The 13,156-nt window shown below is 39.6% G+C and overlaps 1 protein-coding gene across 5 annotated transcripts in view; it reads right to left on the reverse strand.

Moving 5' to 3' along the window:
• The window catches only part of LOC130073607 (rho GTPase-activating protein 26-like), a 121,232-nt gene that overhangs the window by 43,892 nt on the left and 64,184 nt on the right, over positions 1–13,156 (reverse strand). For all 5 annotated transcript variants that reach the window (XM_056239124.1, XM_056239121.1, XM_056239123.1 and 2 more), the window contains exons 11-16: positions 8,167–8,245; positions 7,291–7,327; positions 7,049–7,114; positions 6,533–6,607; positions 3,903–3,987; positions 2,000–2,058 (exon numbers count right to left, since the gene is read on the reverse strand). In XM_056239124.1, the coding sequence (XP_056095099.1) occupies positions 2,000–2,058; positions 3,903–3,987; positions 6,533–6,607; positions 7,049–7,114; positions 7,291–7,327; positions 8,167–8,245 (401 nt within the window). The remainder of the gene's footprint in view (positions 1–1,999; positions 2,059–3,902; positions 3,988–6,532; positions 6,608–7,048; positions 7,115–7,290; positions 7,328–8,166; positions 8,246–13,156) is intronic.

Raw genomic sequence — 13,156 nt, forward strand, 5'->3', positions numbered from 1 at the left:
GCCACCTAGTGCACGTGACGGCTGCAGCAGTGTTTAAGGGCAAGGATAAGCCACCAGACGCGGCTCTTAAAGGTCACTGAAACATTAGAGTAATCTAACCGGCTGCCTTGATATCCTAATAATCCCCAGTAACAAGAGTATATAGATGACATAACAAGGGAGAAAATATATTGTGGATTATTATATTTCTGTAGCCTCACATTCATTGCTTAAAAAAAAATAAAAAAAATGCTGCAACCTGGATTCGAACAAACAATGCCTGCTTTATTTATTGATAAAATAGTATAAAAAAGAAATTATTAATGTGTTTTTCAGAACTTGTACCGTATATCTATAATTATTTTGTGCTTTTTTCCCCCCTTTTCTTTCTTTTTTGGTCATTTATATTGTATTGTTAAGCATGTGATATGTTCTTCTGATGTAATATAAAAGTAACCCTTGTACTGCTATTTGTTGGAAATAAAGCATTAAAAACAAATCTATAATTATTTCTTCCTTCCCCATTAGTTAAAAATGCTTTTAATTAGTTAATAATTTCAAAAATATATTTTAATCAACTGTTTTTTTTTACACACAAAATACAGATAAAGGAAATGATCTCCTGCAACTATTAAACTGCAAGTCCCAGTTTTATAAAAATAGCACATAACCAGACCAGACATGTATTCATTGTGCTGAACAGAAACTGAACCAGTAGACTGTAAACAAACATGTTCACACTTTCTTCTCTCTCTTGATTTAGTCTTCTCCAGTTACATCCACATTCACATCGTCTCTCACTCCCATATTCCCATCTCTCTCTCTGATGAGGGGCAAACTCCAGATGGTACCTTGCTCTTTACCACATAAACGGCTCGTATAGACAGGAATGAACGAGGGGAGGGGTGGAAAAAAAGAGTGAATATGAAAGGCAGAAAGGGAGGGGTGGAGCACTCCGAAAAAAACGAGTTCATATGAGGATAAGGGCCTAACGTCACCCTGAAGGGCTGGGAAAAAAGCAGCGAGAAAGACAGACCAACAGAAACAAAAACGAAAACAATGATAGAGAGCAAACCGAGATCAGATGAAGATAGCATGAGATACAATGTGGGGGAAAAAAATATCTTGTTAATCATTTTTTTTTTTGTCTTGTTTTCCTGAACAAAATATTCAAACATCCTTATAAATTTACTAGCAAAATTACATTAAAAATGCTTTTTTTTCCCTATAGAATGTATAATTTAATATTTTATAAATTTATAATCATTTTCCCCCAGTAGTTACAAAAAAATGCTTGTAATTAACCATTTTAATATTTTACCAAATAATTGGGATCATTTTAGCAAACGGTTGTTTTAAGCAAAGATCAAATTGAATGAAGTTGGTGAAGTGTGAAATTTCTGACTGAAGATCACTCAAATATGAATGATACACTAATAATCCCCAGTAAAAATATAAAGTGAGAGAGAGGTATAAAAGAGGCTGACAATGGGGGGAATATGTCGTGCATTAATATATTTCTGTAGCTCAACCATTGCTTTATAGGTAATTAGCCACAGCTTTATTTATTTATAAAACAGTATAAAAATATTCCATTATGTGTATATTATATTATTAAAAAAATCAATGTATTTTTTAAGAATAAACTTCACTAAATGTTGTATACTTATGCTTAAGACAAGAAAATAATGTCTGAAAACAAGTCTTAGACACAAAATACCGATCAAGAAAATTTGTGCTTAAAGCTAAAATCGAAGTTATTTTTTGCAGTGTGAAAATGAAAGTTTAAGGTCTACAAAAAGAAGATCTTGTGGAGGGACAGCATCCCTCGAGGTCTCGGAAAACAGCCGCCACGCTCTGAATCCATTTTTTATTATTTTGCACCCTGGTTTCCTGCTTTGGACTGAGTCTTACTAGCTTGAGCACTCCTACTCTGTAAACGGTCCAACTGTAGTCAAATAGTATCGGACAATCGAAATAGATTCATAGATCAGATTGACAGCTGGAGAGAGAGACTCACTGGCTGCTTTGATGAAGTTCCTCTGGTACTGGTATGTCATGAGAGGGCCCGGCAGCATCCTGATAGAGAGAAGAAGAGAAAAGATAACAGACAAATAGACTCAAAGACAAAAGGAATCATGGCGTCCAGAAAGAATAACCGGAGAGCGTTTGAAGCCATGAAGGTCTTCCTTGACCGGTTTTAAAGTTGTACACTACTTATTCACTAACTTCCGAGAGGCTAATTTGTAGTGTATTAGCAATGCTGTTGAATAATATGAATGATCAGACGGTTTGTTGGAAAACATCTTATGCTTACAACATTAATGACTATAGATTTTTTTACACTTTCTAACACAAATGTGTTAATTGCCCGTGCAAAACTTGATGGCACAGTGCTAGCATGTTGAGGGTGGTTGCCAGATTGTTTTGTTTTTGCCAGGGTGTTTTGCATGGTTGCTAAGTTAATAACTCGAGACAAAAGTTTTATTCATCTAAACAGAAGAAAACGTTATCAAAATGATTCCCATTCACACGGATCAGCGGAAACTACAAAAAAACGCTGTATTATGAATGCCAGACAAGTAATTGGCGATGTCACATTGTAAAGAAAGACTATACGCCCGCGAACATACGCATTCAAACGCGCATGCCTACCCAGACAGCAACATAGTGTCGGCCCAGATCCGGGCCACATCTGGTACATGTGGATTCAACGCGTACCAGATGTGGGCCGGATCTGGGCCGACACTATGTTGCTGTCTTGGTATAGACTGAACACGTCGTGCGCGCGTGCATGCCGGCACTGTTTTCACAGATTCACGTTTTTGAAGTTTACAAGGAGATGATAACGGTATCGCTTTCAAAAAAAACATATTTCAAAGATTGCGTTCTCAGGCCACCAAAACGGCGTAGTCGTGTAAATGAAGGGCCAGAACGCATTAAAAGTTTTCTGTTTTCCCGTTGAAAACGATGTCGTGTAAGCGCTAAGTTAATAACTAATGATTTTTACAACACAAATGAATCTATCAAAAACGTACTTAAACTGGACAATGACTTTCTTCTAGAGCTGCTGTACAGCCAAAACAATCTCAATTTCCTATTATCACTGTAAAGGCCTGTTCACACCGGGACGAATTTCGCGCGCGATATTCGCCGACGTTTAACGCCTCGTGACTAAACAAAGGGCGCCAATGTGAGGGTGCACACCGACGCGAAAAACGCCAAGCGTAAAAGCGTCATTTTTTTAAAAACGCCAGAAAATCGTTTTTTTTGGTTTGACGCGCCACGTCAAAAACTATCCGACCAATGAGATTGGCGCTTTTGCTCACGTGTCTGGAGCTTCTGAAGTTACAGTAAAACACAACTTGAGGGCGCTCAAACACCAAACGGTCTTGCCGAGCACACATACGTAACGGCGAAGAAGATATACGCCAAGTGATGCAAGGCAAGATGAATGTAGAGCTGCTGGTCTTGTTGGTGTCGGAACATAAAGAACTATATGACAAACGCGACAGCGACTACAAAATAGGACTATTTCTGTTTTACATTAAGCGCCATCTAATGTCAGGGAATGAATTTGCGTGTTCACTCGGCTCATCGTCAGCGAAAATCGCTTGGGTGTGAACACAAAAAACGCGTTGAAAACGCTGGCGAATAACGCGCGCCGATATTCGTCCCCGTGTGTACGGCCCTTAAAGCTGCTTTGAAACTATCTGTATTGGATAAAGCGCTATATAAATAACGGTGTATATAAATGAAGGATTACTAGAAATGATGCTTGCTTTAGCGGTCAAGCTAACTTTTGAAATACTACAGGGGCTAGTCAAAGCGAGGTAGGTAAAACACATTTTGTGCTGCATAGACTGTTATAACTGGATTGATGCCCCTCTGGTCATGTGTGAGTGGGACGTTGATGTTGGTACCTGAGGTAGTGCTTTATTGCACTGGTGATGGTCTTGATCTCCCATTCTGTGCTGTCCAACTCCACATCTGCACAGGTTTTGGGGTCTAGAGGAGGGATTACAGTATCGTATGGTTACCTCTGCTCAACATTGGTACGGAATTACCAAGCAGAATTACGGTTCCTTGCAAAGTGAAGCTTTATACACAAATGAGGCAGATGTTCTTTGAAAGTACAGTAAGAACACTGTAATATGGGAGAGACTTGAACATGGATTTCCGCATGGTTGCAAAGAACAAGGTCAAGGTATTCAAAGCTGGGTAGGATTTAAATTATCCGAATTTTCATTTGATTTGACAAGCTGATCCGAGAAAAGAAAATGTGTCTACCATGCAAACGATCCCAAAAAAAAAAAAAAGATCATTGCGGTTGTAGTCAACATATCTGTCTGTACAAGAGCACTGCATGACACACTGTAATCAATAAATCCGTCTGCACATGTGGCAAACTGGAATGTGGCAAACCTAGATACATTCCATTATAATCAACGAACAGTTTACAGTGTAAATCAATGACGCAACGTGACAACCAGACCCCTCACATTACAATAAAACTAGATACCATGGTACCAATAGACAACATGGTCAATGCTATCTATTTAGTTTCACTAACTGTCTAATTTGACAACATTGGGTCTCATTCACGAAGCATGCGTATGAATGAATTTGTTTCTAACAATATAAATCTTTACTATCACTTTTTTATCAATTGAACACGTCCTTGCTGAATAAAATCATTCATTTCTTTCAAAAAAGAAAGAAAAGAAATTACTGACCCTAGACTTTTGAAACGGTAGTGTATTTTGTTACAAAGGATTTCTATTTTAAAGAAATGCTGTTCTTTTTTTTCTTTTTATTCATTAAAAGAATCCTGAAAAAAGTATCGCAGGTTATAAAAAAAATATTAAGCAGCAATGTTTCCAACATTGTTAATAACTAAGTATCAAACCAGCATATTAGAATGATTTCTGAAGGATCATGTGACACTGAAGACTGGAGTAATGGCTGATGAAAAAATCAGCTTTGCATCACAGAAATAAATTATATTTTAAAGTATGTTAAAATAGAAAGAAAACCATTATTTTGAATTGTAATAATATTTCACTAAATATTTTTTTTTATCCAATAAATGCCGGCTTGATGAGCAGAAGAGACTTTTTTCAAAAACATTAAAAATAGCAATGTTTCAAAGCTTTTAACCAGTAAAATATGTATATATAAGTATCTGGATATAGACGCAGATACGCATGTGTACAGCAGGCTAATCAGACGTCTATGGAAGCGTGTTTCCGCCACAGAATGAAAAATAAAAAAGGTAATTGCGACTTTTTATCTCACAATTCTGACTTTTTTTCTCACAATTGCGAGTTTACATCTTTCAGAATTTCTCAGAATTGCGAGATAGAAAGTCGCAATTGCATGTTATAAAGGCAGAATTGCGAGATATAAATTGTGAGATATAAAGTCAGAATTGATTGATATAAAGTCGCAATTGCGTGTTGTAAAGTCAGAATTACGTGAAATAAAGTCGCAATTGCGTGTAATAAAGTCAGAATTGCGAGATATAAAGTCAGAATTGATTGATATAAAGTCGCAATTGCGTGTTGTAAAGTCAGAATTGCGTGATATAAAGTCGCAATTGCGTGTTATAAAGTCAGAAATGCATGATATAAAGTCGAAATTGCGTGTTGTAAAGTCGGAATTGTGAGATGTAAACTATTCTGAGAGGAAAAAAATTAGTCTTATTTTTCCTTAGAATTGGCCTGATAACTCGCAATTGCGAGTTTATATCTCACAATTCTGAGAAAAGATGTCAGAATTTCGAGATATAAACTCACAATTATGTGTTATAAAGTCAGAATAGCGAGATGTAAACTCGCAATTGTGAGAAAAAATTCAGAATTGTGAGATAAAAAGTCAAAATTCTGTCTTTTTTCTCGCAATTGCGACTTTATTTCTCAGAATTGCGACTTTATATCTCGCAATTGCGACTTTATTTCTCAGAATTGCGACTTTATATCTCGCAATTGCGACTTTATTTCTCACAATTCTGACTTCATATCTCGCAATTTTGAGATAAAAAGTCGCAATTATTATTATTATTTTTTTAAATTCAGTGGCGGAAACAAGCTTGTCTGTAATGTCTAAAGAATGTATTGCTTTTGAACTTGTTTTGAGGATGGCACATCTTGGCATTGCTGGAAGATCTTGCTGAGAACGTCATGTTTGCTCGCAAAGCTCATGAATGGACAAGAAGGCAGGGTCTCGAGATGGTCAGACGTCTGTCTAGCGTATGTTTACATCTTACTGTAAACAGCTCAAACAGAGCATTATGGTTTAGGACACAACTTTTCATACCAGAAACTTGCCAGAACAAATTTACCGTTTTTTATGAAAAGATCCTGTTCACACATAATCTCTTCATGGTAATTTCACATTAAAGACGGTATGTGTGAAAAGGCCCTAATATGTTACTTGAAACAATTTTAAGGCTGAGAAATTGTATAGGTGACATTTATGGCTGAAATTCATTTAATTTTAATTTCCTAAATTCACTAAAGCAAAATGACGAGCAGCAGATGCTGATGCTCACCCATGGCCAGGCCGAGTAGTTTCTGCACTCTGGAGTTGACGCCGACGATCCTGTATAGTCCCTGTTCATCAATACCTGTTATAGGAAACCAAAGGTTGTCAGACTACTGAAATCGCATACTTAAGTAAGTCCGAATTCACAGTACTCATAAAAGAGTAGGCGGAAAGTACCAACTACTTCCAGTGAGATTCTGAAGTGTGCATATGATGGACACTTTACTATCCCATGAGGCCACGGGAGAGGATTTATGAACGGCAGTGACGCGACGTAACTGACGCTGGTAGGTCACATGATAATGACATCATGGTACAGTACATGTAATATGGCTGGATTACATTCATACTACACTCAATCGTACTATATATAGAACATACTTATTTAGCGGTCGTGAAGTAATTACTTATTCAAAATATGTACCTACTCAAGAGAGTATGTGATTTCGGACGTAGCTTTAATCATGTTCTGGTCACCATCTGACCTTTATTTCTGAACAAAAAACAATATGAGGGTGGGTACCTCTGGTTTCTACGGCATAGATGAATTTTGTGACAATGTTGAAGCCGATGACATCTAATTGGGCCACTTGAACAGAAAGTACATTGGGACAAAGAAAACATCAGAACGAGTTCATGGTAAAATCAACAGTAATATAAAACATACAAGTGTTCATGAAAATGACATGATAAGAGTGTGCAATTCTGTGTTTCAACTGAATTATGATTTTCAAATTGAGATGACTGAACTGGCTCCACACTTACTGGCTTCATTCTGGCTATCCCGATTGAGGGTGTACACCTGTGAGAAGACATTGTGGTTAAGATTGTGGCTGTTAACACAGAAAATCATCTCCTACTTAACAAGTACAATTTATTTTTACCAGTCGAGCCATCATCGCACACAATGCAGACGCCTCATTTGCACTATTTTACATGTATAATCTCTTTGGTTAGTGCTTTTGAAATCAGGCTTCACCATACTAAAGAGTCATTCAGCATGCTAGGCTAGCACGTTATCAGTTTCAAAACCTAGTGAGCTGCCTTCATAGGCATGGCGGACAACTGGAAAATGGATTATAAATGTATAATTGATTCAAAACCAAATAATATTTGATAAAATTTTCACTATTTTACAAAATATTTGTGCGGTCTATAGATTTTTATGCTGATTAGCTATGCAGCATGCTAACAGCTAACTATTAAAATCAACTGTCGAAGGTTTTTGTCCTGTGCGTTGTTTATTTCTTATGTGATAAGCACTATTTATGATGTTGCCTAAAGAGTGTTTCATCAGTCACTGATTCTGGTCTAATCAGGTTAGCATGCTGCCCTTAAACATGTAGGCAGCAGCAGACAAGCAAGGCAGATCACTAGGTTATAAGACAGAGCCTAAAACATCCTACAATACATTGCAGATTCAATTATGAAGCAAATATTTAACTAAACCAATGTATGGGAATTCAGATCAGAGAACACAGGCTAAAGGCCTTAACATGCATATTTATGAGGCGCAATGAGTCTCATGAATATGCGTTCAAAACGAGAATTCACTTTATCTGATGCACAGCAGTGCCAAGCATGTGAAACACTCTTAAGATTTGAAAGCGAAAAAAATGTATGATCTCTCAGATAGAGTACCGGTTCTCTTCCGTCCATGGCTTCCATCCAGAGTCTGCGGTCTTCTTCTGACAGCGCCTGCATGGTGATCACGCCAGGCCTGAAACATGCACACATGTCCACACGTAGGCATGCACAGGGGTACAACCCACACACACACACACACACACACACACGTACACGTGTTGGGATCGACATAATGATTTTTATACTGTACAAACTGTATATTCTGTCCCTTATCCCTAAACCATCACAGGAAACGTTCTGCATTTAGTATGATTTATAAGCCGATTTCCTCATGGGGACCAAAGAATTTCCCCACCAGGACAAATATTCTGGATATTGTCATCTTTTTGGGGACATTTTGTCACAGGGGTACAGTCCACATCCATGCGCACACACACACGCATACACCTCTGATGCATGCGATTAAAAAAAAAGTAGTAATTAATTGCAAATTGTTCTGTAATAGCGATTAATCACACCTAACAAAGTTTTTAATATATTTCTATATTGTAATCATTTCACAGTTAATCTCCAAATGCAGAATAATAATATAAAGTTATCAAACACAGTCTTCACTGCATAAATTATCATTTAAAAATAGATGAATCCTTATTAAAGCTACAAAAGTTATTCAGTCAAGAGCAGTGAGTGATTTTCTCTTTGTCTTTTGTTCTTTTATTTACATAAATGACAGACATCACAGCAGCAGGTTTATTAGGCTGCTGTCACTTTAAGACCTGCCGCACATGACGCGGACCTGACAACTCTTTGTGATCATTTAAGACTTTATTTAACTAATTTAAGACTGTGCTTACGAGGACACTCGACAAAGCGGGCATTTTGGCATTCTTGTGTGTGTTTTTGTCCGTTCAAGTGTGAAAGAGAACTCAATGCGGCCAGCGGTAAAGGAGCAGTAAGCGATTTCTGAGAAACACTGTTGATATTTGAAATCGACACCCAAACAAAAACACCCCTACCTAAAAGAAATACACCCCTTCCTTCATTGTACGATATGCAACACAGACAATGACTAACCACTTCAGACAGCTGGCGCAAGTGTGGATGAATCAGCTGCAATTTAACTACGACAGCATATCTTGGTTCTGTGAAACATAGCAAAAACCAATGTTAATCACGTATTGAGCAGAAACAAAGCAACCTCTGTGTTGCTTGCAAGAGTGTTTTAGTGATCCGTGGATCGTTTTTCTCTCCTGTTTACACAGCAAGGACTATGTACAAAGTACAAACACAATATTTTTTGAACACACACACAGAACAGACATTTAGCAAACACTGGCAAAATTATTTGTTTAAATGTTGATTTAAATTTTCAACAGCGTTTCTCAGAAATCACTTACTGCCCCTTTTAAAAGTAAATATATTTTAATGTAGTAAATTATAACTGCATCATTAAAAAATGTGAAATTACAAATATATTTAAAATACATGACAGAAGTCTTAAATGCTTGTCAGTACATTTGACAGTACACTATCCATATTTCAAACACAAGAAAGTATTAAATTGCATATAAATATGTACTTAAGTCCTACTTACAGTAAGTGGGTCAAAAAGTATATTCTTTTAAAGTATATTATTTCTGTAATAAACTTTTAAACGTGTGCTAAAGTGTACTTTTTTTAACAAGGACAAAAGCATTCATAGTTGAAGAAACACCCATTATTCCCAACTATTCACAAATATATTTTATACAAATCACATTGCAGTTTTACAAAATGTTTGTTTGTTTTTCTGATTGCAAACCCACCAAAACCCTATCCAAACACCTTCCCATATGTCGGATTAGCCAATAAGAAAAGAACATCACGTAGACAAAATTTCATTGTTTTCCACACCACCAGTACACTAACACACTGTAAATTTATCAGTGGCTTCTGTCCACAAACTCATTTAAAAAGCCCAGTTCTATTACCATCACTCTGCCTGACCCGACATGGCCTCACCTTCAGTTGTCACACGGGTTAATGGTGTGCGAGTGTGTGCTACTGATTTACTGATAGAGCTAACCATCCTGAAATATTAAGAGGTTTTCCAACACACGGCACAGTGCACTGGCTTTTACTTGTATGCTAGGTACAGCCATATTTCTTCAGAAATAAAGGTCCGAGAGTGACCAGCACATGTGAAAGTCTGTGGTTCCCTTTCAGTCAATCACGTTCAACATTACGTCAGAAGAACGACTGACGAATTGGGATCTCGCCTGAGTGCCCAATCACTATCGAGTGTAAACTAAACGAGGAGTTTATGGGAGGTTCATGTTTTCGCATGACCGCGACTCTTCTTTCTCCGGAAAGCTGGAGTCCCCTCTGCTGTTGACCAGCCGCTGCTTGACACCTTGGGAGATCGAGGATCTCAGCGAGAGTCTATCCGCCGGGCAAAATCCCGGTGGACCTCCCACTCCTCACCGTGTCGTGTGCCGGCGAGCCGCCGGTTGATGCAGGAACTGCGCGTGATGAATGACCGTGATCAAGTCGCAGCACGGGCCCTCGGCCCGGACGATGTCCGCCTTGGTGGTCCAGAAGTGTTCCCTGGCTAAACCTTGAAGGGGTGCGAGATGTCGACAAAGTGCGCTTTCTCGATGCTCCCATCTCACAAGGTGGTCTTTTCGGGCAATCAAAAGCCTGCTCCGAAGTGCTACCAGGCCACCGTGAGCTGCGCCTCAGTCTGTTTTGAATTGGGCCCTTCACAAGCTCCCATTCAAAATGATAGCGCAGAATCGCATTTTCGAATGCGTCCCCAAGATTGGTTTGCAGCGATCGACCAGAAAGTTTCATATCTCGATTCTCCTTCGCTTTGAGTTCAAGGGTCGGGCATATAAGTACAAAGTCCTCCCCTTCGGGATGTCGCCGTCGCCTCACGTCTTCACGAAGGTCTTGGAGGCGGCCCGTGTTCCCATGAGAGAACACGGCGTTCGCGTCCTCAACTACCTCGGCGACTGGCTCATACTGGGCCAGTCACAAGAGAGGTGGTGCGAACGCAGGGACCTGGTGCTCAGGCACCTCAGCCAGTTGGGACTTCGGGTCCACTGGGAGAAGAGCAAACTCTCCCCTGTGCAGAGGATCTCTTTTCTCGTTATGGAGTTGGACTCACAGAGGAATGTGCTCGGTCTGTGTTGAACTACTTGAATTCACTCAGGAGCATGACAGTGGCCCCACTGAAACACAGAGGCTCCTGGGGCATATGGCATCTGCTGCCGCTCGGATTGCTTCATATGAGGCCGCCTCAGCACTGGCTTAACGGCTGAGTCCCAAGATGTGACTGAAAGGGAACGTCTCGGTTATGTATGTAACTCCCGTTCCCTGAAGGAGGGAACGGAGAGGTTACGTCCCGTCGCCACAGTTGCTGTACCACCACTGAGCGGCCGGTGCTCGGCTCCTCAGCAAACACCTGAAATGCGAGCGCACACGCTTCCATATTTATACCCGCGCTGCGGGGCGGAGTGTACGATGCAAATCTCGCATGCCAATGTGCATTGGCTCTCAGACGAGATCCCAATTCATCAGCCGTTCTGATGTAACGTCTCCTAACCCTCCTTCAGGGAACGAGGGTTACATACGTAACCAAGACGTTTTCTATAACAGGTATTGATGAGCAGGGGCTATACAGGACCGGTGTATGCTGAATTACAGAAAGGTTTTCGCTTGGCAAAAAAACTTTATCAGAGCACTGATTGGACTGTCAAAGGACTGTTCATACTCTTATTTAGCAGATCCTGAAATCTGATCCGTTTGTCCAAATAATGTTGTCAATATCCGTGATAGCTACATCGGTTGCTATAGTACCGTATATATCCGAATATAAGACGAGGTTTTTTGTCCTAAAAATAGGCTGAAAAATGGGGGGGGTCGTCTTATATTCAGGGTCATCTTATATTCGAGTGGAGCAATCGAATGATAGCCTTTTTCTTGGAAAAACGAGCGTGTCGCTTTCATTATGAGCACGCACACCGCGCTCCTACCTTTAAAAATAAGGACCTTACGCGATATGTGAACAGGGGGGGGCGGGTCTCTGCTCGCTTGTCTCCGTCCGCTCTGGCATCCTCTGTGAACGGCGCTTTTTCTTGCGCGGCTCGAGCAGAGGGAGAGAGAGAGAGAGAGAGCGGGAGCCGGATCGTCGACGAAAACGGCCAGTCGCAAATCCATCCCGTCGCACTCAGGGCAGCCGCAGTCATGGCCAATCAGGAAGCGCGTATGTGCCGGTCTCCGCCGACGAGCGGCCCTCTACACGAGGCACATGTGATACGAGGCGTTTGGAACAACGCCTCGGAAATTTGCTCTTAAAATAATTTTCTGTTGAAAACCAGATTTTTCCCCAAAAAATAAGTCTGGAAAATGGGGGGGTCGTCTTATATTCAGGGTCGTCTTATAGTCGGGTAAATACGGTAATAAGATTTTCTTTTTACACCATCTGAGAATAGCAGTCAGTGTGGAAAGAGAAGATGGAAAACTGGAAATCATGTTCATCATGACACATTGACACTGTGCTGAATCATTAGGTAACATAAACTGAAATTCTTTGCTTACTAAATGGCCACAGTAAGAAAGACTAGTGAATTCAGACATACACTCACTGGCCACTTTATTATGTACACCTTGCTAGGGTTGGACCCAGCTTTCATTTCAGAACCGCCGGTGCAGTATTTATTAATCTGTCATAATGATAGTTAATAATCATTGTTTGTTCATGCTAGTTCACAAATAGAATGTTGACAAATAGAAATTTTTAATTTTAATAATGTATTAGTAAATGTTGAAATTAGCATTAACCAAGATTATTAAATGCTGTAGAAGTGCAGTCTATTCTTAGTTAATGTTAACTAAAGTTATTGTAAAGTGTTACCGCTCTATGACCAGAGGCATATTAAAACACATTAAAATGCAGATAAATGTACTGTGTTGTAAGGCTCGTCGCTTTCCATTGTAAATTCCGCTCGTTCCTGTTGCGCGAGCGTCGAGTCTGAGGAGGAGGCGGGGGAAACAACAACTC

This window comes from Rhinichthys klamathensis, unplaced genomic scaffold, assembly GCF_029890125.1.
Source record: "Rhinichthys klamathensis goyatoka isolate OS25496 unplaced genomic scaffold, OSU_Roscu_1.1 h1tg000554l_1, whole genome shotgun sequence".
In the NCBI taxonomy this organism is placed as follows: Eukaryota; Metazoa; Chordata; class Actinopteri; order Cypriniformes; family Leuciscidae; genus Rhinichthys; species Rhinichthys klamathensis.